At 43.6% G+C, this 23,509-nt stretch overlaps 1 protein-coding gene across 1 annotated transcript in view; it reads left to right on the top strand.

Moving 5' to 3' along the window:
- The window catches only part of CAPN6 (calpain 6), a gene marked incomplete at its 3' end in the record, with an annotated part of 42,742 nt that extends 20,085 nt beyond the window's left edge, over nt 1-22,657 (top strand). The window contains exons 2-12 of the mRNA XM_080352888.1: nt 3,437-3,568; nt 4,016-4,224; nt 4,608-4,800; nt 8,291-8,484; nt 9,895-9,972; nt 10,963-11,158; nt 13,599-13,721; nt 14,970-15,172; nt 15,831-15,952; nt 20,801-20,937; nt 22,475-22,657. Of these exons, the coding sequence (XP_080209014.1) occupies nt 3,437-3,568; nt 4,016-4,224; nt 4,608-4,800; nt 8,291-8,484; nt 9,895-9,972; nt 10,963-11,158; nt 13,599-13,721; nt 14,970-15,172; nt 15,831-15,952; nt 20,801-20,937; nt 22,475-22,657 (1,770 nt within the window). The remainder of the gene's footprint in view (nt 1-3,436; nt 3,569-4,015; nt 4,225-4,607; nt 4,801-8,290; nt 8,485-9,894; nt 9,973-10,962; nt 11,159-13,598; nt 13,722-14,969; nt 15,173-15,830; nt 15,953-20,800; nt 20,938-22,474) is intronic.
- Nucleotides 22,658-23,509: the final 852 nt, after the last annotated feature.

Below are 23,509 nucleotides of genomic sequence, written 5' to 3'. Positions count from 1 at the left end.
TAAAATCAGAAAAAAGGGTTTGTGAGCCCCTTTATTTCTCACAACGTCAGTGACTGAGTAACACTAAATGTCAGACTCACTACGTGGTGCAGCAAAGACAGGAGGTGACACAAATAGACTTCTGTCGTGCAAATGGAAGTCTGGTATGAAAATAGGAGCATCAGGGTTTTCAGCAGAACCGTGAGCCCCTGCAAGCTCTCACCTCACTTTCAGACTCTGTGCAGCCTAATTATATTGCTGCAGATGGTGTTTATTTTACTATGCACATGCGTAAGGGGAGAACTGGGAAGAGCTCTGCATCTCGCATGGTGGAATGCTCCCCATGGGCCTGAATAACACAACAGCTGCTTTTATTAGTGGTGTTGTATTAGAAATAGTGTGGCTATTGTAAGTTAGTGATGTATAATAAGACCCAGTAACCTCCTTTAAACTTTTGATTGGAAATGTGAAGGCATTACTCTGTTTTTGAAGCACAGATGATCCAGGCTGATCCTGAGAAAAGGGACTAGGGTTAAACCACTATGTTTGCAAGGAGGCACTTCTAGTCAAACTCAGAACCTAAGTGCTTAGGTTGCAAGGGAGAGAAGGCATCAGGTGTCCTGAAATGCCTGGGCCACGTCTCATATAAGTCTCTCTTCCTTGTAATTCCTCTGATGGTAGTTGGCTTGGTCCTCAACTATCCAAAATTATCACTGTTGGGACCACTATTGGAAAAGTTATTTTATTTTTACATGCCTGGGGCAACTGAAAATGCGTAAAGATCCTCACAAGGACTGTAGAATAACCTATTTAAATAGCACATTTCTAGCTGAGTTGTGGGAATTGTGGCTTAGATAGCTAATTCCATCTCAAAAGTATTCCTTTGAATTTGCTGTGCCATACAAATAGTGAAAAGCAAAAAGCCCAGAAGAGAGCAAACAGCTGAAATTAGCTGTAGGTTACACCGGAGTATCATTGTGCTTCTCATCTGAGCCACACAGTGACAGTCGTTACAGAAGCCCTCATAATGGCTGTAATTAACGACAAGAGAAATGGAGCTAATGTCATTTTCTTGCCCTGTTCTTTAGTGTCAGAAGTCTGGGGCTTCTTGGGAGTTTAATAAAAAATGGTTTATCAAGCAGGATCCTGAAGAATTTAGTGGCTGTGGTGGAAACAGGGGGGTGCTGTTTCTGAGTCCTGCCCTCCCTGTTTGCTTTGGCCCCGGTGCTCAGCAGATGCTGATCGCATCCGTATGTTTGGCAGCTGACACATGCAGCTCTCTGGTTTTTCTCTGAGGACTGTGAGATGCGAGACACCCTTTGATTAAAAAATGAGGCTTTAATGCGGTTATTTTTAGCAAAACGAACCAAATAAGAAAATATATTTGTAATATACGGTAGTGCCTAATTTCTTTCAAAACCAATGAAAGTATCGGCTTTTTCTAGTGACAGAAAAATTTGGACAATTTTAACCTTGAAGACTCAATTTATCCCTTGCATATTACACTAAGAAAATAACATTTCGAAAGGAAAAACAAACTAGAAATGATTACTGCCGGAGATGAGTGGAAATGGAGTATGAAACTCGAGTCTACCCAAGCTGGGTCTGGAATGTTTGCTACCACCATGCGGTGAATTCCACATAGTCAACTGATTTCAGTTACCATTCCCTATCAGAGCATCAGGCAGATGGAATGAATCTGTCTGCGATGCAGACGAGTATCTTGTATATGGTCGGTTTTCCTCGTAGGCACCGTTTTGTTATTCAGAATTTTATTAAGGTCTGTTAATAACCTTTGAAATTTCTCTAAGTGAAGACACATGTAAGAAACACTGACAGAAGAACAGTGTCATGTAATGATCAGTCACTTGTTTCCCCAGAGGCATATAAAATTTCTGCCAATTGTTATTCAATGGGAAAAGTCTCATGCCAAAAATACCATTTTCTTAAAGGAAACAGCAGCAGCTCTGTGTGTTCCGTACGGTGAGCCGACTTCAGGCTGCCATCTGCTAAACCAGCCCTGGAAAACAGGCTTTCAGCTCAGCACTGGAGTGGTTCTTCTCTCTGAAAATCAGTTCAGCTGGCACTCGTTTGTCACAGTCCCTTCAAAGGGAAGGCTGAGAGGTTTTGACATGCCCGTGGTGCGTAGCCAGGCTTTGATTGCAATCTTGGCATTTTGGGATCATCCTCTTTAATTACCAAAGGGCAGTGAGAATCCATGAGGTGAGGAGCACAGCTCCTTGTTCTGCTGCTGGTAACAAATTGGAAAGGCTGCAGTAAATTTGGAGTCTCCTGCCATTTTGAGGTGAGAGGGAGTTACTTATTCTGCATTTCTAATGCCTGGATATAAGATCATTTCCTTCCCACAATGTTGAAATTTAGGGTTATTCTTACACTGCGAAAGAGCAGAATTTCCTACCACTGTCTGCTCTTCCATCCTCTCAACCAGTCAGGAAAAGCAATGATTCACACAAGAGTGTCATGAGCAATCCCTGGGTTGAAACCAGTAGGTTTCATATAAATTCTGGGACAGTCCAATGACCTGTTTTCTGAATTGTTGCTTGGGAGGTTCTCTCTGAGACTGTGAGGCCACATACATATCTGCTCAACAGAGCACGGTCTGCCACGGATATCCTGATAACAAACACAATACTGCTGCAAAATGTACCCCCGTGGCCTTCCCATGGTCAATGATACTGAGAGGTGATTCTTTTAGTGCCTTGATCTGCAGGCTACAAAGACACAGCAAGGGGCAAGCTGGTGAGGAGCAGGGAGACATCCCAGCAAGAGCCAACTGTGCTTCGGTGAGAGTCTGCATGTAAATAGAGATGGAGCCAGGAAAGCGATGGGAGAGAAGGAACAAGTGGTCCTAATAAGACCCAGATAAATGAGAAAGACGAGACGCAGTGAATGAGAGGCATATTTCACAGCTGCACAGCCCATGGTGGTGGAGGAGGGTTCTCAGTGTGTCAGCCAAGGGAGGGGCAATGAAGTAAGAGGAGCTTGGAGTTTTGGGGTCAGTAGCATCATTTCCTGCTGCTTTTCTTGATTTTTTTTTAATTGGTCAAAGCCTTTCCCTTTATTGCTTCCTCCTCCTCCTTTCATGTATTTTCAGTTCATTAACTGCCCCAATGCCATATGATTCTTCCAAATGTTGAATTCATTCCAGTCCTCAAAGGTGACCTTCAGCTGAGGGCAGAACTAGAAACTCTGGCAAAAAAAATGGGCAAATCCTGGTGTTTAGATAAGGCAACACAATTGACTTGTAAGAACTTAATCCTGTATACCCTGACTTTCAAATATACTCAAGCCAGAGGGCTTTTGAACTGCCTGATACAAAAACTCCACGCTTCGATGGGAATGCGATGCAGAACAAGTGTGGAGGGGACTAGCTGGAAGGATGGTGTGATCCTTTCTGGAGTGGAGTCTCCAGTAATCTCTTGTTTTGCTTTGTTAGGACCTCTGTGAAGACCCCCACCTATTTGTGAACGGAATCAGCGCCCATGACTTACACCAAGGCACTCTGGGGAACTGCTGGTTTGTGGCTGCGTGTTCCTGCTTGGCTCTGAGGAAGACCCTCTGGCAGCAGGTGGGTGATCAGTGTGCTTGGTGCATGAAATAAAGCCTGTCAGCCAATGTGTTTCCCTCTAGGACTAATGTGCCTCTGATAAACGGTGGATTTTGGTGGATTCAAATCTACCCTTTCCTTAGAAGTTCATATTTCATGTTATGAGACCTCTGCATTCCACAGTCCCACTGAGCACCAAAGAGGGGATATAACAAAGCCAGAGTGCAATGGGTTGTTTGCCTTTGTCTGCAGATCAGTATGAATTTTACTTTCCTGAAAGGCTCTTTGAAGTGGGACTATATTTGACTTTGTACCAAATTCACCCTCTTTCTTTCATCGCTTCATCTGTTTAAGGCCAATTGCTTATGAAGCTGAACACCAGCACAGTGCATGCTGCGGGTCAGTCTGCCCTCTGAATAAACGTTAATGTAGTACATTTGGTGAACTTTCCCTTGCATGGTTTCTCAGGTGATTCCAGACTTTAATGAACAAGAATGGGACCCTAAAAACCCAGAGAAATATGCAGGGATTTTCCGTTTCCGTTTCTGGTGCCTTGGAGAATGGACAGAGGTGGTTGTTGATGACCTGCTGCCAACAATGGACGGGATGTTGATCTACTGCCATTCCAATGTGAAAAATGAATTCTGGAGCGCATTATTGGAGAAGGCTTATGCAAAGTATGAGCTAGTTCATTGTCCTTTTAGTCCTCAGTGGTGTCCCTTCTGTCCATCTGTTTTTGTCTTTTGATTCTATCATACTTGCCATGTGGTTTAGGTTTGCTGCTAGTAGAGAACCTAAGAAAGATTGAAAACTCCTCCTTTAATCTGCATGAAGGAGGTGAGTCATAAAAGAATGCAATGCACTCTACTTCAGCAGCCTTAAGGATCATTACACTCCTTTCTGGGAAACTCAGGAAGGGTTTATCTGCAATCTGCCATTTTGGTTTCATTCTGTTATGTTTTTCCCTTGGTGAGACACAAATATATTACCTACATCCAAGCCAAATTAGAGCATCTCTAACAGCTGCTTCTTGACTGAGAATGTTCCATGTTACCTGCAGGCTGGCTGGATCTTACGAAGCCCTGGATGGAGGCAGCGCTGCGGATGCAATCGTGGATTTCACAGGAGCAGTGGCAGAATCTATTGATTTGGTACAGGGCAAATATGGTGAGATCATTTCTGAGCAGATGAAGCTGTTTGAAGACTTGCTGAAAGTGCATAAAAGAGGCGGGTTGATCAGCTGTTTCATTACGGTATGTATAGAGAGCTGGATTTAAAGAGTTAATTTTAATGAAAAAAATCTGGAAAAAAATTACTATTATTAGTATAAGTATATCGAGTATGTCCTTCATGTGCTTTGGAAAAGCTTTGTACAGAAAAAGCTGGCAAGTTGGCAGTGCTGCCAGCCAAGTACAACTCCACGAGCCGCTAAATACAGCCACAAAACCACAAAGCCATTTGTGCTACTGTGGAACTGAAATGCTGTTTTTTCTGAATGGTCACAGTTGGGTATTGACCCAGGGTTAATCCACCTAGAATGCCTTAATTTACAGGCCAGAGGGCGGTTCAATTTCTTTATTTCTTAGGGAAATCTGTTTACAGAAAACAGTTCTGCTGGCACTGAGCTGCTCTGGACGTTGGTTGTGATGGTGCAGAGGTCTGGTCAGCACCAGAGCGGAGCTGAAGGGCTCACCTCGCTTGGTTATTCAGGTAGCACTGTTTGTTAGTAAGACACTCTGTTGGAATTAACCAGCAAAACTTGCCTTCTGTAAAGCCTGCCGTGTCAAGCCATGACTGGGGAGCGCTGAAATTCTCACCTTGTCTGAAGCCGTTGCCACATGTGGAGGGCTAACAAACTGCCGTGGCACCTGAATATTTCCTGAAAGTTTGCTTTTAAATGATTTTTAAAGTGCCATCTGCAGGAAAGGGATCATTCTCGAGAAGCTGCAGGATCGGCATCTTGGTGAACTCGAGTATCTTATTCCTGTGCCCTTTTCTTCCAATTTAGGACCTTAGCTAAGGCTGATCTTGTGTGGACTTAGATAAACCACTTAAACACTTTGCTTTAGCTTTCCTGTCTGTGAAACAAAGATCATATTACTCTAGCATTTAACTATTTCATACCTGTAGTGGAAGTGCTAAATTCTTGGTAGACTGGTGGACCTCCGAGTGTTGGTTCATTCACAGATTCTTGCAAGTGTCATGGTAGTTGTGGAGTTGTCTAGAACAACAAAAAATCAGCCACGTTTGGAGGTGCCTGAGAACATTATCTGTTTATCTGGCCATGTGCTGCTCCGCACCAGTGCCATGGTACCAAAGAGGAACATGTGGTACCTGCTGGGAGGTGAATTTGAACCTGAGAACTCAGGTGTGATAGAACAGGAGTCCTGAATTATCCCTCCCAGCAACATCAGGCAACAGCTCAGAGACAAATTCCTGTAGATCTTTGGTGTTTGTTTTACCTTTTTCATAAGGTCTGAATTTTTGCTTAGAAAGCATTCCCTCTGGTTTGCTCAGACCAGACATCCCAGTGTGGATTGTCGTTGTAGACATTGTTTCTGGGACAAGAGGTTGCTCCCAAACACTAAAGCAATTTGGTTTTTTAATGTGGATCTGGTGAGGAGATAGGCTAAGTACAGGGAGTTGTATTTTAAAAAGCAATTGATTGGGCAATTGTGATGCTTTCACTTCTTCCTGACATTATATTTCTACCTGTCAAACGTAGATGTTTCTAAACATCGATTACACAGGGCCTATTCCTATTGGGTTGGCTTGACTTGTCTACATTTATTACTTTTTGATAGATGTATTATACACACAGTGAAGCTTGCTAGGTATAGAATGTTTAATATTCAAGTAGCTTCATTGCTGACTTACAAACCTATCATCATTTTCCTTGGATTCCAAAATAGCCTTGAGCTCCACCATTTAGAAATCTGAACAGACAGTAGATGCTTAAATATCTCATTTAAATAAATAAATATCTCCAGAATGAGGTGGGAAAGGCAGCCCAGCAGTAGGAAGAGCCTGGGGGATAATAAAGGCAGTAGGAGAGGTTACAGACTCCCGTGCTGTCCAGGACTCTTGTTCGCTTTTAGTTGTGAAAAATGCGAGTGGAAGTGTTACACTGGAGAGCCCAAACCCGCTGGGAATGTCAGCCAGTCTTGATGGAACACGTGAGCTGATTCTTTACGCCCTGTTGTTGGTGAAAGGCAAAGAGACCTTGGCAAGAGTCTCACAGTTGCCAGACCATCTGTCAGTTCCAATTTGGTATACATTTCTCTTTTCCTTTTACATTTTTCTCCTGATTTCTTATCTTTGGGGTCTGAATGCTGTTGTACCAGTGCAAACCTGCCTTAGGAGAGGGACCCCGTCTGTTTAGACCAGAGAAATTTTGAAATGTGTAAAAATATCTGAGAAAGTGCTATGTGCATTTCATAACTGTAGTCTGAAGTCAATCTCTCTCACCAGAGCAAAGGTTTGCTTGATCACTGAGCTCTTAATTAGGTTATTACAAGCTTACACTCAGGGAACTGCACTGAGTCAAACCTTCTTTTCTTGCTGTCCAAGGGAGTGAATGTCTCAGGGTTACAGCCCAATATGGGTGAGACTCGATCCGGCTCGGTGCAAAGGTGCCCGTGCTGGCACCAGTGAGGGTGTGATGAATCCAAACATGACCATTTGGATGGTTTCTGGCTCAGAAGAAGGGTTATAGCGCTGGTACAACTTCACTTTTTCCACTGTCCTGCCTGGTGTGTGTTGCTCAAATGTACTGGCTTTGTAAAGGGCCAGTCATTCAAAGCAGCTCCAGCAGCTTCAGATGATACTGCTTTTCTGGTTTTAGATGTACTCAGCAGATTTTGATTGCCGTCATTAAATGAAATTGTGGTCTTTTCCAGAGCTTGACATTTTTTATCCTTAGATCAGCATTTGATCAGGCCTGTGTCATCCAGCAGGACAGTTTATTGCCTGATCACTGCTGGAAACTGGGCTTTTATGTGAAGTCTATGAGGAGCAAACCCAGTTCTTAAGAAAGCCTGCAGATCTGCCAGTTGCCGCACGCAAGGCGTGCTGGGTCATGAGCGAGGTACAGGACAGGTTTGGAGACATCCAAACCCGCCTGGACACATCCCTGTGCGATCTGCTCTGGTGAACCTGCTTTAGCAGCTGGGTTGGACTGGATGATCTCCAGAGATCCTTCCAACCCCAACCAGTCTGTGACAAATGGCTGGAATGTTTTCCTGCCGTGCCCTCTATTTTTACCCACTGCCAGTAGTTTCTCCTGGGTGTCAAATTTACATGCATTTGACTCACTGGCTAAATCCTTAGGCCCTACAGTGTATAGGTGAGGACATCACCAGACAGTGCTGTGTCTGAGCACACTCACCAATATCCAAAAAAGCCATTTGGTAAAGATGACAAGATTTTGGGCGGGCCGATAGAGGCTGTCCATCAGTCCAGTCTTTAACTCTCAGGCCAGGAGCAGACAGGTGGCTGCAGCAGACAGTATTGTCCTGTGCTCCTGTCTCTAGGACTTGTCTGGCACTACCATGCAGAAGACCAGACTAGTCAGCTACTGGTTTTAATCCCCAGTGCTGGTTTTTTCTTGCATGGTTACATCATTTGGGAAGGGAATGTGAAAGAAAACAAACCTTCTGCATCCTGCCCCTTAAATGTGGAGCTGCTAGATGCCCTCAGTGATGCGAGTTCCATTTGTTTTTGTTGTCGTTCTTGGTGCTAAAGGTGTCCTCTGGCAGTACCAGCGAAGCGGAGACAAAGATGGGTCTTGTCGTTGGTCATGCCTACTCAGTGACTGCGATTCGGAAGCTGCGCCTTGGAGAAAGCCTCATGTTCTCTTTCAATGCAGAAAAGCTGTTCATGATCAGACTGAGGAATCCCTGGGGGAAAAAAGAGTGGAACGGCGCCTGGAGCGACAAGTAAGTGCTGCAAATCCAGTGTCAAAGGAATTAAGCTGTGGTTAGGGCCACTGGACGTTAGATGCGTGGTTAAACACCGCAAGACATGACGTTGGTCTGCAATACTCAGTGACAGCTGAACTGTTGTGCCATCTCCTCCCAAGTGTAGCATTCTCTGAGCAAACAAATACATCCTGGAGGAGCCAGGAGGTTATAGCCTCCTGGACATTAGTTTACTGTATATATCATTGTTCTGGCACACTGGAGCATGAGTAGAAAAACAACTTACGATTAAAGTGAGGACTCAGGAACGTGAGATTTGTTCCCAGCTTCACCACTGAGTTTGTCTGCGACTCAGTTTCTCATATGTAATTGCTAACTGCTGGGGATGGCACAAGTGTTTCATTCTTAGATAATTTAAGTGACTGGTGAAAGATGCTGTAAAATTGCCACATTTGTGATTTCTTGAATTATTTTCTAATTAATTTTAATGTGGGCCATGAGCTTAGCAGGCACCCTGACAGAGACAGAAATGATGGCTGGAGGGGATGTATTCCATCACTGGCAATTTACACAGGAAAAACATTTAGCTAGGATTTTACAGTTCAACACTGTGCTTCCTAGCCACTGTTAGTGTTTAATAATGGAATATTCTTAACAACAGTGTGCTTATCTTCCATACTTTAGCTAGCAAAAATCTATGACGTTCAAAGAGTTTGGTGCAGGTGAAATGCAAAGAACCTGCAGAAGAGCCACTGTGTCTGGTTTAAGCATCAAACTGCTTGTGTTTCGGATCCTGTGCTCCCCTGCAGTGGGTGTAGAGAGGCCGGTGCCTCCAGGGTACAACGCAGAGCACTAAGTTGTACACAATGCAGGTAATGCAGTGTCTGTGCAGCGCGGTGTTAATCTGGACACTGGGCTCCTGCTGCAACAGTTCCTTCTCAAAGGCGTGCTGGGGAAATCTCAGACCTCAGGCTGTTTTATTTAAGGATATGGAAACACAGAGAAATACTGTGGTCAAAGTGAGATGTGCAGGAAGCTCCTGAGGAGGAAAACCAGGTTTCTTTTGAAGGGCCTTCAGGGAATGGAGTCAATCTCATATGACCTTCCAAACCAGCTGTTTAAGTGTCCTCAGGGAGGGTGTGACAAAGGAAATCAATAAGGCTTTTCTCTAGTTGCCCCAATTTCCCATTCATCTCTTTCTTTTTTAGTAGCTTTCAAATTGATGAATATTTTAAAACTCCTCATGTAAGCCCCACACTTTCTTCCTGACTATCATCTGTCCTTTCAGTACTTCGTCATTACCTTTATAACAAGGAACCATGCGACAATTTTACTTGCCATTTTTTTTTGCCAGGTGAGAGTATTTGATTTATTAATCATTTTTATTGTACTTTTTCTTTAATTTTTGTTTGTTTGTTTTCCTTTTAGTTCAGAGGAGTGGAAGAAAGTCAGCGATTCAGAACGGAAGAGTCTGGGACTCACTCTTGAGAATGATGGAGAGTTCTGGTGAGTAGGAGTCACGTGGAGGGTTTGGCGATACTGGCTACACTGAGTAATTGTCATTAATTCTGCCATTTAACAGCTTCAAAAATAATTTCCCCAAATGTATCATTTTATCCAGTCCTGACACAAAGTCTGTTTCTTTTAAACTCTTCAGGGATGACAAAGAGCAGAAAAGATAGATTAGAAACTAGTAGAACAAAACTAGTAGGTCTTAGTAAATATAAGTTTCAAACACCCTCAAAATCTCTTATCTATATTTAGGGCATGCACTCAGAATCCAAGACAACACGTGTGCTGGTTTACATGACAGAATGCCACATATTGAACGCACTGTCAATCCTGTTTACCGACTGCTGTGCCTAGCTGTAGGATTTCTAGGTCAACCATAGCTGAGGTAGCTGTAAATACAATTGCAGCCAATGAATTTTTATATTTGTCTGTGTTCCCCAGCACGGGCATGAGAAGTGTTCATGCTGTAAAGAATCTCTTAACTGCTCAGCAATCCAGCCCGTCGCTTCAGCAGGCACAGGGTGTAGCGTTGAGACGGTGCTCAATAAAAGCTGTGTCCAGATCACAGAGGTTTGAGTCGTGCTCAGGGACAGATGTGACCATAAAGACTGTAATAATGAGGACTGGATAGTGCTTTGGTTGCAGGTAATCTCTTTTGCCTTTGCAAAACACATGTTATTAAATCCAGCCTCATAGATACAACCTATTCTTTCAGGCTTAGGTGCTGCAACTGAAGAAATCTAGAGCTGACCAAACACACTGAGGTGAAATTTCTCTAAATTAAGTTCTAAGATAATGTGATTGTGGCTTTATAAGTGTTTCCACATGGAGAGCTTTCCAGTGAATCCGTTTGTCCTCTGGAGAGCTGAGCAATGCCTCCTTTTAAATTACTGGAAGATTTTGTTCTGTTATTTTGGCTCTTTGGTTGACTATCACTGTTTTTTTTTAAAAAAAACATGGCTTTCCTGGTATCCCATGAAACAGGATGACGTTTGAGGACTGGTGTAAGAATTTCACTGATGTGGACATCTGCCGGATTGTGAATACCTCCTACTTCAGTATCCACAAGACCTGGGAGAAGAAAATGATGCGTGGGGCTTGGGCAAAGAATTCAGAGCCTCTGCTAAATCGCTCTGGTGGATGCTTTGATAACAAAGAGACCTTCCTTCAGAATCCCCAGGTAGGAATCCCTGTATTTTGTGAGGTATCGAAGTGTATCCACTTTAGCTAGGGCATATCCACCCTGCTTAGGAGCTGGCTGTGACTACTTCACAGAAATCTCCTTGCCAAGTGTTTGTCCTGTGGGAAAACGCTGGTTCACGGCATGTTTCAGTGATTTCTGTGAAATCCCTCAGAAGAGTTTAGATATTTGTTGAGGACTGATGATGTTTGGGGCTGATGAGTCAGACACACCAGGATTAGTGAAGTCTTGCCTGGACTTCTTTCAGTTTCCCAGTTGTAAAAAGGCAGCAAGTCTGATTTTCTAGTGACAACACCCTTAAACAGCCTGAGGATTGATTTGATCCACTGTATTTAGTTAGTATCCCTTTGCATTAAGCTAAGATTCTGAAAGTATCTTGTCTCTTCCCCAAGCTCACCATCTCATCAGCATTACAGATTTTTCCTTGTCTTATCCTACCTGGTGACTTTCAGGCTATTCAGGTTATTTGTTGACCCGTTCTTACTCCATTTCTCACCTTCCCACCATTCTCAGTGTTGTTCATTTTCATCTTAGTGAATGCAAATTCAGGCATAAAACTTCCATTGCTGTCAGTGGTCACCTGCTGCTTTAGTTATTATTTGAAAATTGACCTTTCCATGCTTTTGTAATTCACTGCGTACTTTAGATTAATTAAAGACGTTCTTGTGTCTGCTGCCCTGCACTTGTATGGGAGGTTTGTCGGCACCCCTGTTTTCATAGTGGGGTGCTGGAGAAGTGCAGCCTTTGCCGTTCAGACTAGGAGCAAATCTCCAGATCCCAGCTCCCAGCTCATCCTGTCATGCAGGTGCAGGTAGAGCAGCAGTTGTTCACCGCTCTGTCTTCTGTCAGTGCCTCATTTCCAGAGGGTGATTTTATTCAGATATTACCCTGTATGATTCTGGACGTATTCCAAGTGCTTGCCTGGGTCTCATTTGTAAGTGTTTAGCTGCCACAGAGAACAAAATATACACGCTACGGTTGAGTGCGATGGGTGATGCAATGGAAGTTCTTTTTATTCCAGTTTTATCTTTAGGCTAGATGATTAAAAAGCTCTTAATAGCAGTGCTGGAGCACATTTATGTTAGCTTAGGGCCATTATAAATTATTGTGGCACATACTACCATAGTCTAGAGATAATCAGTGTTCTTCCTGACTGAAATCCTTGACACTGAGGCCTCCTGTGAAGTTTGTCTGTACAGAGGGGGATTGTGACACTCCCAGTCCCTCTAAAATAAGGGGATTTAAGCCCAGTGTAAATGTATTCCTACAGCCACCCGCTGATTTCCAGACTGTTACCCATGAGGACAGACCAGAGGTGGTCCCAGTTGCATACCTCTGGTCAGACCAAGAGAGCTCTCCTGCACTCCACAGTTCTCCTTCCACAACTCTGCACCCTGGCAGTTTTGGGGTTTTGTTTGTTTGCTTCCAATTTAGAGGCCTTTGGGGATGGAAGAATACAGCATGTCTAAACTTGGCCTAAATAGCGGCCTCTTCCACTCTGCTGCTTCTGACAACTCAGATTTGCCCTCTGTATGTATGACAGAAGCAAAATGTAAAGGAGTCCCTAACAGTGAATGAATTTGAGTGTTTAATTTTTTGTTGTATAAAGAAACACCTATTTGACCTTTTTTGGTTACTGAAAGGGCACATACTTGTGAACTGGTCTGGCAGTGATACTTGATAATGTAAGCAATTCAAGTCTGATTTATTGAGATGGGAACTTCTGCCTAAATTTGAAATAATTTCCTTTGACTGGTCTTAAAGCCAAGATGATTCAAGTTTACTTTAAACACCTTGGATAAAAGATTTGCTTGTTAAAGATGCAGAGTTATTATTAGCCCTTCTTACTGGGTATTCCTAACACTTTCAGGAAAACTGAGGAAGTCCAAAATTAGCATTCTTGTCATTCTTAAATTAAATATAATTGTAAGTGAAGAGTAAAGGTGTTTGGTTTGGGTTTTTTTGACTAAGTTTTGGAAGATTCATTCATTTGTGCATCCTATATACAGGTGTTTGAAATGTACAGGCCCTGTTTAGATACTGTGGTTAAAAGATGGATCAAAAATTATCAAAGACTCCATCTTGAATCTGTTGTTTTAATTTTTTCATCTTATTCCTGATTTACATATATCTAATTAAAACTGAATATTTTATCTTTAGCTTTCAGAGGAGATGTTCTGTTGCCTCAGCAGTTATTTTGTAATACCGTTTCATGCTGTCCTTTACAAGAATTACCTGTTTCGGTGTCTCTGATACTTTGGGTTTAAAGATTCTCATTATTAGCATTTATTTTCAGCTGTGAATTGCTGGGAATGTCTGTCCCCAAATGTGTTTTCTTTTTCCTCCTTTATATGCTGATATTCCCTTGGTCGTATCCTAAGGCAATTCTAACAGCTCACCCTCTTCTCTCTTGTGCTAGTTTGTCTTTGACATTAAGAAGACTGAGGACAAAGTGTTGGTCTCATTACAACAGGAGGATCGCCGCAAATACAAGAAAGAGGGGAAAGGGGACAGCATCCCAATTGGCTTTGAAATATTCAAGGTAGGCGGCCACCCGCCCTCCTGGTTCAGGGTTCGTTCAGCAGCGCTGTGTCACCTTGAATTTAGTTCAATTCAAACTCTATTTGAGCTAAAGGAACATAAGTCATTTTTCCCTACTGCAAAAGAATTGTAAGTTGTTTTCCTACCCCACGCTTTGAAGAGAAAGAAAGACAAAAAATATTAACACTTGAAACATGGGTCGTTTGGAGGCTCCTGTCTCCATTTGATCAGCAAATACGGCCAAGTGAATGAGTTTGAAAAGTCTGCAGGGGTTTTTTTGCCACTTAGAAAAAAGAGTCAAGAGTGTTTTCAAAAGCTGGAGTAGTGAGTAGGAAATGAGCATGTCTGAAAAGGAACCAAAGGGATCCCAAACAGAAATTTAATTGCACTCTCAGGGCAAATTGAGTAAAACGAGAACATATGAACTGAAAGAAGGTTGAAAGCAAGAGAAACAGCTATGCTTTTTCACTCAAATCAGGATTATCTGATCATCTGTTGCTATAGCTAATGGGACTACCCTGAGTCTATGGCCCTACCCTAAAAAATCATCAGTTTTTAACAGTCAGTTAGAGCTGCTGACATCTGCATCACACCTATTCATTTGGCAGTCACGTGTTAACCACATATTATATATAGAATAGCATTACAGAAAGTAGCATAATTCACCTTGCCTTGTTTGTGCCTGTGTATCTAATTTGGAAAGGCTTGGAAATCACACCTTCAGAAAAATATCAGTGCTGTGTCTTTATTTCTGTGCAGTAATTTTTCTATTTCAGAAGTGGTCGAACCCACTAGGTTAATTATCATGACTAAAGGCCTTCGAAAGACCATGGCCTGTATTATCCGAAGACAAAAGAGAACTACCAGAAAAGAATGTAGAGCCATCTTTGTCCAAAGGAGCTGCTTAAGAAATCAGTTTATATTTTAACTGTGCTGTGGCAAATTTCAGTTCCCTGAAGCGGATGTTAGTGGTTAAGCCCAGCTTCAGGGCTCAGAACAAAACATAAATGGTTCTATATGAGGCAGCTGCTCGGAAGCCTGTGTGGGCTAGCACTTGGAGCACTGGGTTGCCTGTCAAGACTATCTCTGCCACAGCTTCAGTGGATGAAAAACCACTAGCCACAGCGTTTGCCTTTATTTCATATTGTCTTTTCTGTTCACAAAAGGCTGCATGATGTGCAGGGAAAATCCTGCCTGTTAGCTCTGATACCCTCCGTTTATTAACCCCCATACTGCTCTGTGCCTGCAGGTGGAGGATAACAGAAACTATCGACTACACAAGCTGACTGTGCAAGAGAGAGTGGCCACATCTCCGTACATCAACACGCGCACCGTGTTCTTGAAGAGGATCCTTAAGCAAGGCCGCTACATCCTCATCCCAACTACATATCATCCTGGCATCACTGCGAAGTTTATCCTGAGACTCTTCACAGATGTGCCATCAAAACTCAGGTAGGTCACACTCACAACTCCACGAGATCTTCCCTTGCCCACACTGGCTGCACCTCATTGGAAATGGCTGCTTGGTGGCCCTCAAATATCCCTGAGTCACTAGCTCATATTGCTCCAGAAGCAGGCCTTGGAGATGGTCAGGGTTACCTCCAAGAACCTTCAGATGGCTCACAGGGATTTGTGCCTGGTCAGGAACCTGGTGGACAATTCAATTTGGCTCTTTTGACTTTTTAGTTTTGCTTTTGTAGTTGCTTCCAGTTCTAGGTCAGAACACTGAGCACTGGTGCTTGCAGTTGCAGTTGATACTGTTTATTTCTTAAACCATCTCCTTTGAAACCAGTGGTTGTCTGTGAGAGCAAAACTAGCGTTTCGTGAAATCAGGCCTGCTGGATTGTTTTCTTGTTTTGATACTGTTTTCCATGACTTAAAGTTGTTTGGGTTTGTTTTGTTTTGGTTTTCGGCTGCTCTTGCTGCCGTGCAAAGGCTAACGCACATTTGATTTACTTTACTTTGCTCTGGCTTTATTTCTTAAGTCTGTCATTTCTGTACCACAAACTTCCAAGTACAAATCTCATATTCTGAAAATACCAAATTTCCACAGCCATTGATTGTTTGCTTGACATTCATTGCTTCAATTGCTTTTCCCATGACTTTTCAGGGAGCTGAAGGCAGATAAGCCTAAAATGACCTGTTGGAGTCTTCTTTGCGGCTATCCACGCAGAGTCACCCAAATCAAAATCCACTCTGCAGGGGGTTTACAGAAGCAAGACAGATCGGGTGGTAAGTGTAAAGCAAACCTGGAAGAGTGGAAGGGGCTTCTTCAGTCCTCTGAAGATGGTCTGAGTTTATATGTAAGCAAGTAGATATTATCCAAATAAACTGAAGATTTATGGGATGGGTTTCTTTCAGCACATTGTAAAATCTCCTCAGAAGGAGACATCAGACGAGTAACACAATGCAAACCAGTAAGAGCTATGTGTTATCTGTGCTGGTCCAGGTAGGCAATAGTAGTCAGGCCCTCCTGAGAAGCTTTTTGTGGGAATTAGTAAGAAATTTAGCTTTCAGGGTTGTGTTTTCTAACTGGATAATATCCAGGGAGGCAGCTGAATCACACAGACTCATGTAGTGTGTTACACTTACCTCAGCAATGTCATTCACGGCCTGCAGAGCACTTTGTTCTTCATTACCACAAGCTTAATAGCACTTCAAGGAGGAAATTATGGTTTTCAAACCAGTGTTTTCAGCTGGGTAAACTAGGACAGGGAGAGGTGAAATGACTTGTCCAGAACTGTTACCTACGCATCAAAGGAAGTGTCCTGAAGGACACTAAAATGTCTTTCTGGCACTTGATCTTGACAGTTAATTTAGAGACATGTCTAGTTGTCATATGCTTTCTCATTTTCTACTCCTACTCTCCATCTGTCAACGTTCATTTTTCATGATCGGCGCGATAGAGAAAGGTAGACACATCCAGCACTGGGTGCTTGGGAGGAAGAAAGCAAAGGAGCAGAGATACTACAGTGAAATGGGAACAGGAAACTAGAGTGGTTTCTGAAACATCTGCTGTGTTTGCTCCAGATAACTCTTGAGCTCTCTTCACTTTAAGATTTGGAGCTCAGTTGCATTAACTTCTTGTGGTAGAGAAGGTGTTAGGCAACTCCTTTGTCATTTCTTGTGCCTTCTCTGGATCCACGTTTTGGAGCCTCTCCCGTGTTTATCACAAGGAGAAACAGCAACTGGGCTTTTGAAAAAGACCGGTTTTCTCAGAAGTGAGTTTAGACCTCGAAGTCACATGGACAGGTACCGAAACACCAGCTTTACCTGCCACTCCTGGAGCATTTCCTGATGTGAACTGCACTTAAAAGTTAAGAGCAGCCTCCTGGCTACTCAATACTGTGAGGTGAGGGAAGAAGCCACACAGCAATTGCCATTGGGAGTGACAAGTAGAGGTTTCCTTTCGGGTTAGGCACAGTCAATATGTTTATTCAAGTAGAAAATAGGTAGATGAAAAGTGGTTGTTTTCCTGCTGCTAAGAGGACCTCAAACAAAGGTTACTCGTTTTCTGGTGCAAGGATTGATGGCAACTGGTTTCTGTGTGAGCTGCTGCTTCTGATGAGCCCCACTGCATTTCACAAGGGTTTCCTGACCTCTCCTTCACCCTCTGATCTGCAGCTTCTCAGCTCTCAAGCTGCTGCTTTTCTTACGCTCTGTCAGCTCTATTCCCCTTGTCCAGCCATCGGCTTGGTTTGTCACCATCATTCCTTAGCACAGGTAGAAGACAAAACTTGCTGATCAAGGTTATGATTCATTCTGAAGCTTCTGAGGACGAAGACATGGTGTTACATCTCTGTGACAAACTGTCCTGAAAACATCAGGATGTCTCTGTTCTCTGACACGGGGGTATGCGGAGCAGCTGAACAGGAATACCTTTTTTCGATGTAACTAGGATAGAGGGATTTTAGAATTGAATGCACTGTTCTTCACATAAGCCCATCACTGTCATCTGACAGTTATGCTTAGCACAAATTTCTCAGCAGCTACTGAAACAAAACTGGAAGAGAATGAAGATTGCACAGCAAGTGCACACTCAGCCTGATTCATGAACCGGTTGTCATCAGGACTGTGCTCCCTGCCAGAGGAAGATGGTTTAATCTCTATTTTAAATGTTTATTGGAAAGCTCCTCCTTGCTGCTGTCTTTGATCCATTGTCCTGTCTGTAAAATAACGGATGGTTTGCTCTTGTTGAGACCAGTGGATGACGGGCTGCCCAGACACGATTCTGAGTGCAGGAGGCTGCTCCTCTTTGGAAGGACCTCTCTCCGACTGAGCTGGTTCTCAAGTTGATCCAAATGTCAGCCGACCGCAGTGGCAGGTTTGCAAGATGAGGAAGCACCATGTGCTTGAAGGTTTCTTGTCTGTCGTTCCCAAGTCTGTCTTAAAAATTGCTCTTGCTACTGCCTGTCACACTCTTTTCCCAAGAGAAAAATCACCTTTTGCATTTTAAGTCTTCCCACTGAAATTCCATGCTGAATCTGCATGTTTGCAAATTGCCTTTCACTGCTGCTTTTCCAAACTAGGCATTGTGATCCTCCATATATGACATACCTGGTAAGCAGAGTATCTGGGACCTTTAATGGCAGTTGACTTGGGAGCAGTTTGAGAAACAGAAAGAAGGCGGCAAAAAGCAGCTGCAAAACATCGGGTCAAAGCTTAAGTGAAGCAGAGAGATAATGGAGCAGAGGTGCGGGGAGGATTTACTGATGCCAGTGGAATGACTCTTTTTGATTATGTGCATTGCAGGAGAAGCTCAGAGGTATCACAGGAGCACAGACTCAGCTGCAAAAGGCAAAACAACCTGTTCTGCTTCCCAAGGCAGCGCTCGTGTCCCAGCGCGGTGTCTGCTCCCTTTGGCCCGTGCCTTTTCCCTGGGACTGAGCTTGTTGTAGCTCTCTGCATACCCGTAAGAGTGGTCTAGCTGGAGGAGTGGGGATGTCTCTGGGATCTTTGTCTCAAGAATGGCTTCTTAGCCTTTAGACTACTGTGCCTAGATTTATTTAAGCCTTAGGGATGTCATTGCTGTTCAAGTGTTTCTGGAATTTACAGATTTCAGCTTTTTCCTTTGTGCTTTTCTGTCATACAGCTTCCCAATACAGCAGCAGGACTGAGATGGAACAGGTATTTATATAGGGTGGGGTGTAGAAGGTGCAGCTTGGGTCAGACGCGTGCTGGAGAACTGAACCCCGTCCTCCTTCCACGGCCAGAACAGCTGCCAGAGTAGCAGTTCCACTTGTTTTCACTCCCAGCTCCTGGCAAATAGTACGACGTTGCTTTTGCACACTAGTAGCCCTTTCTGCATTGTCTTTGTACTGTAAATGCAAACAGCTGGGCCAACTGTAGCTGAGAACATCCCTTGTCTGACCCCACATGTGCTGCTCTCCCATTTCTTTCTTTTGTTCTGGAACTGGCGCCGGTTCCTCCTCATAGAACTGACCATTCAGCGATGCCATCGTGAGGTGGTGCTGTGTGAGTACCTCTTGTGTTCCTCTTCTACCTCGCTCTGTTTCCCTAGCGCTTTCTGAGAATTTGAATCTGTTTCTTTCAAATGCCAGCTTTCCCTTTCCTTTCACTTAGCAGGTCCCTTCACTGGTGTCTCTTTCCTCCAGCAGACATGCCTGTTACCTCTTTAAGCTCTGTGTCCTTTCCCCACCCCTTCTTATGCCCTTTATCTCCTAATTACTGTTAATGATCGGATGTTGCTTTGCTCTTTGCCCTCGGCCAAAGTACTTGACACCATTTCATGCAAGACCCCGTTTTATTCAGATCCATTTTCCAAATCTATTTGCGATACACAGCGTGGTGCCCGATGCCCCAGAGCCAAATCCACACATTCAGTGACACAGAAAGGAATTGCCTGTTGGAAAAGGCGACACATTGGTACCTGCTATAGAAAGTGTGAGATGTTGTCAGGGTAACAGGCCTGGTTGTGTCTGGCCAGGTGTAATCATAGTGCAGTACATGGAGAAATGTGTTTCTTTCTTGGAAGTGGAAGTAGCTCCTTCTGTTTTGGATGTGGTTGTGAACGTGGTTTGTTTGAGCAAGATCTTGATGTCCATTCCTGCAAATGAATGACCATCCTGGATATGAATTGTTAAAAAAAGAAAAGCTGCTTTAAAATGGTGCTGCCTTATATCTATCATGTCAGTGGTGGCATTTGCAAGTAGATGGTGACAAAATGTGCTCAAGAAATGATCACAAGTGCAACTTACACTTGCACACATTAGATGGGTTTATTTAAAATCCGTATCTAAAAAGTAGCAAGGTGTGTACAAACAGATATGCTGTCATTAAGCAATAGGAATGGACAGAAATATTCATGTTGGAATATATTAAAAAAAGGTAGTGCCTTTGTTTAATTAAAAGCTATTTAGAAAGTAGAACAGTCTGTCCTATTTGAGGATAAAAACAGGTGTTTCCAAATCGGTTCTTGTTCCCTATTGGAATGGAAAGAAAATATCAGTATTTATAACAAAGTAACAATGTTCAGTGTGCAAACAACAAAGCATTTCTAGAATGTCGAGTAATCTCAGTGGGTTATGTATGATTAAAGTTTAATCTAAGACATTAACTAGGACCTATAATAGATATAAACATGTTATGGTAACTTAAACTTTAAAACTACATCAATCCAAATGATAGAACCAAAGAAATTGTCTTATATTCATAGGAATGAAATGAGAAACTAGGGAGGATTTGCTTTGACAGTTTCCCACAGGAAACTGCTGAAACTAGTGCACTCCTACAAATGTTTTTGCGTTTTGACAGTATTTTCCTTTCCAACTGCTTCTTGAAAACTACCTCCTAACACTAATACTCGTATCAGAATATGGTAAACAGCACTTTTGAGCTAGGCAGTGTGAAGCTGGGCACAGAGATGTGCGTTCAGTCATCCAACAGCATTTCTCTGCAGTTCCTGTCCTTGCCCTCCATAGGAATTATGGATGATAAACAGATTTTAGCTTCCATTTTGGCCTGGGCACCCAGAACTGGATCTTGCTTCTGCTGGGTTTCTGGGCATGTCTCAGCTGCCATTCTGTGTCCTAAGAGCTGTGCTTGCTGGTTGTGTTTTAGGAGCAGATCCCTATGTGCTGATCAAGTGTGAGAACCAAAGCGTGCGCTCCTCTGTGCAACACAATACAACCAGCGCCGTCTTCAACACACAAGCGATCTTCTACAAAAAGAACATCGACAGCCCTATCATTGTCCAGGTGAGCTAAGCCACACAGCGTGGGCTGCTGAAGGCAGGGAGGGGAGCACAACAGCATTACTGGGCTCGCTGTGTGCTGATTCTTCCTCCTTATGACTGAAAGGCGGGATAGAAGTCCAAGAACCTCTGTTCCCCTTACTGAGCTATATCTGGAGCTATTCAGCTGCTCTGCTGATTCTCTAGTCTAGGTGTCTTCCATAGAACAGTGAGTGATGACACTTAGGAAGCAGAAGGCATATTTCATTCCAAAGCTTTGAAGGAATTTACAGAATCACCTTTTCCCTCTTTTAGTACCTGACAAAACAGAGACAAAGAAAAGCCAAGTGTTATCCAGAGTCAGCATTTGAAATAAACCCAAAGCTAAGGCTACTATCACAAAGTTTTCACTTTGAATTCCAGTCCTGTGGGAACTGTTCACACTGTTTGCCTCAGCACTAGCGCGAGAGACGGAGCTTAGTATTTAGATGAGGCACTAAAGAAAACCGTGAGAGTGGAACAGCATTCCAGTTTCATAACACGCTTCTTGAATATTAGACAAATAGTAAGGACTATGTCTTTTTCATCAGTGTAGAGAGATCTTAAAATGAATCTGTGAATCAATCCACTGTGGCACATAAGTGCCAGAAATGGAAATAGCCTTGCATTGCAAGAAGAGAGACATTTCTGGCTTCTCACTGCCTAATCCAGTGCTGTTGCATAGTGCTCCTGTGCCATAATACTCCTCTGAACAAATATGTATATTCTACCAATATTATAAACAGAAGGAGGATGATAGCAGCGTTATTCCCCAAATCACAGGCTGTAGTTATGGATTAGAGGGAACTGATACAATAGCTGATGGAATATGGTCTGTGTTCTTGGCATGTGCAGGATTGCCTAATCCTTAATAAAGATTTGGTTTACACATGGGACCTCACCCCATCTCTCTACAGTATGCAGGTCAAACAATTTGACTTTTCCGGGGTAACTAAAACTTAGATAATAATGAACTTCACAGACCAAAGACTGCCAAGTGAGACTAGCAGCAGAACCCACCATTAGCACTGTTTCAGTTGCTGCTTGCTATATGCCCAACCCCATCTTGAGCAGTGACAAAGGACATGTCCGAGGACCCCAAAACTATTGCAGTCCCTTGCTCTAGCAGTGTCAACCTGGCTCCATCACAGTCAGAGGAAGAGCACCGAAGGCATTGCAGAGAATAGCACAAGCAGAGTGGCACAGACGGGCTGATTGCATGTAGGTTTTTACTGCCCATGAGCTCAAACAGGTAATTTTTATTCCTCTTTCTAGGCAGGCTGTGACCTAGAAAGCAAAAAGCTGCATTTAGCTCCTTATTTGCATAGTGTATGTAAATGAGCATGCAAATCCACAATCTCCCACATGCTCTCTAGACAATTAGCTAAATTTAGATGTACACCCCCTCCTCATGGCTTTTTCAAGGGGTTAATGGGAGTCACCCTCCTCCAGCACAGCCCTTCAGGTGGAGTGTGAGAGCAGCACCGCTTCGGCTGGGTTTAATTCTGTTCCCTTGTCTCTAGGTCTGGAACAGCAACATCTTGTGTGACCAGTTCCTCGGACAGGCGGTGCTGGCAGCTTCCCCCAGTGACCCCAGAGAACAGCGGACTCTGCAGCTCCGAGGGAGAGGCGGCCAGGAAGCCATCGAGGTGCCAGGTCACATCACCGTCAAGGTTTTTTCCAGCGATGACCTCGTGGAGCTCTGAATACCAAAGCCCCGCAGAGCCAGACAGAGCTGTCACCTCGCAGCAGGGGGGCTTGTCTGTGCTTTCTGTGTGAATGACTCGGGAGCAGAGGGTGCACATAATCATAATCGCTTTAAAAAGAAAAAGCCCTCTAACTCTCCACATTATCAGGGATAATGGGGGGAGAGGCTTTTAAAGGGGGAAAAATACATATTTATACATCTATATGTTTATGATATCGCAAATACAGCAGAAGAGGGGCCAAACTAAACGTTAGCAGATAAGCTCGTTAAGATGTGACCATTTTACCCAGCAGCATCTTTCAGGAGCTGTCGGCACATAAGCTGGAAGCGCACGTGACTGTTCTCACAGGTTCTGAGCACAGAGGGGCTGGAGGGATGCGGGCAGGAATGGCCACATCACCATGGTCACGTACCCACAGGCTGGTGGGGTGGCAAGCGCAGGGTGGATTCGCACGGCTCAGTCCTTGTTCGCTGCCAGAGCATTTTTAAGCTTTGATTGGATTTTTTTTTTTCCTATATAGGCATTTAAAATTTTGGATGAACTTCATTGTTATTGCTGTAGGTCAGATGTTTCTGTTGCTTGGTGAAAATGTCATTGCTTAAGGAGTTCAGTCATAGGTTAGCGTTAAGACCAGGTGTGCCTGGGCAACATGAAAATAGGACAGGTCTTGCAGTGCCCGTCTGAAACCAGAGCAGGTCGGAGCTTTGCCCGCGTGAAGGCTCTCAATTGACTTTCTTATTGTCCACCTCAGGCCGATGACTCACAAATTGAAATCTCTGGCCACCGGGATGCCACCTCACAATTGAGCTGTGGCTTTGCCCAGAGGGCAAATTCGGTAATGGGAGCCTG

The sequence above is a fragment of the Nesoenas mayeri genome (assembly GCF_963082525.1).
Source record: "Nesoenas mayeri genome assembly, chromosome: 13".
NCBI classification, from domain to species: Eukaryota; Metazoa; Chordata; class Aves; order Columbiformes; family Columbidae; genus Nesoenas; species Nesoenas mayeri.
The sequence above is the reverse complement of the archived record's forward strand: the minus strand, read 5'-3'. Positions and strand labels throughout refer to the sequence as shown.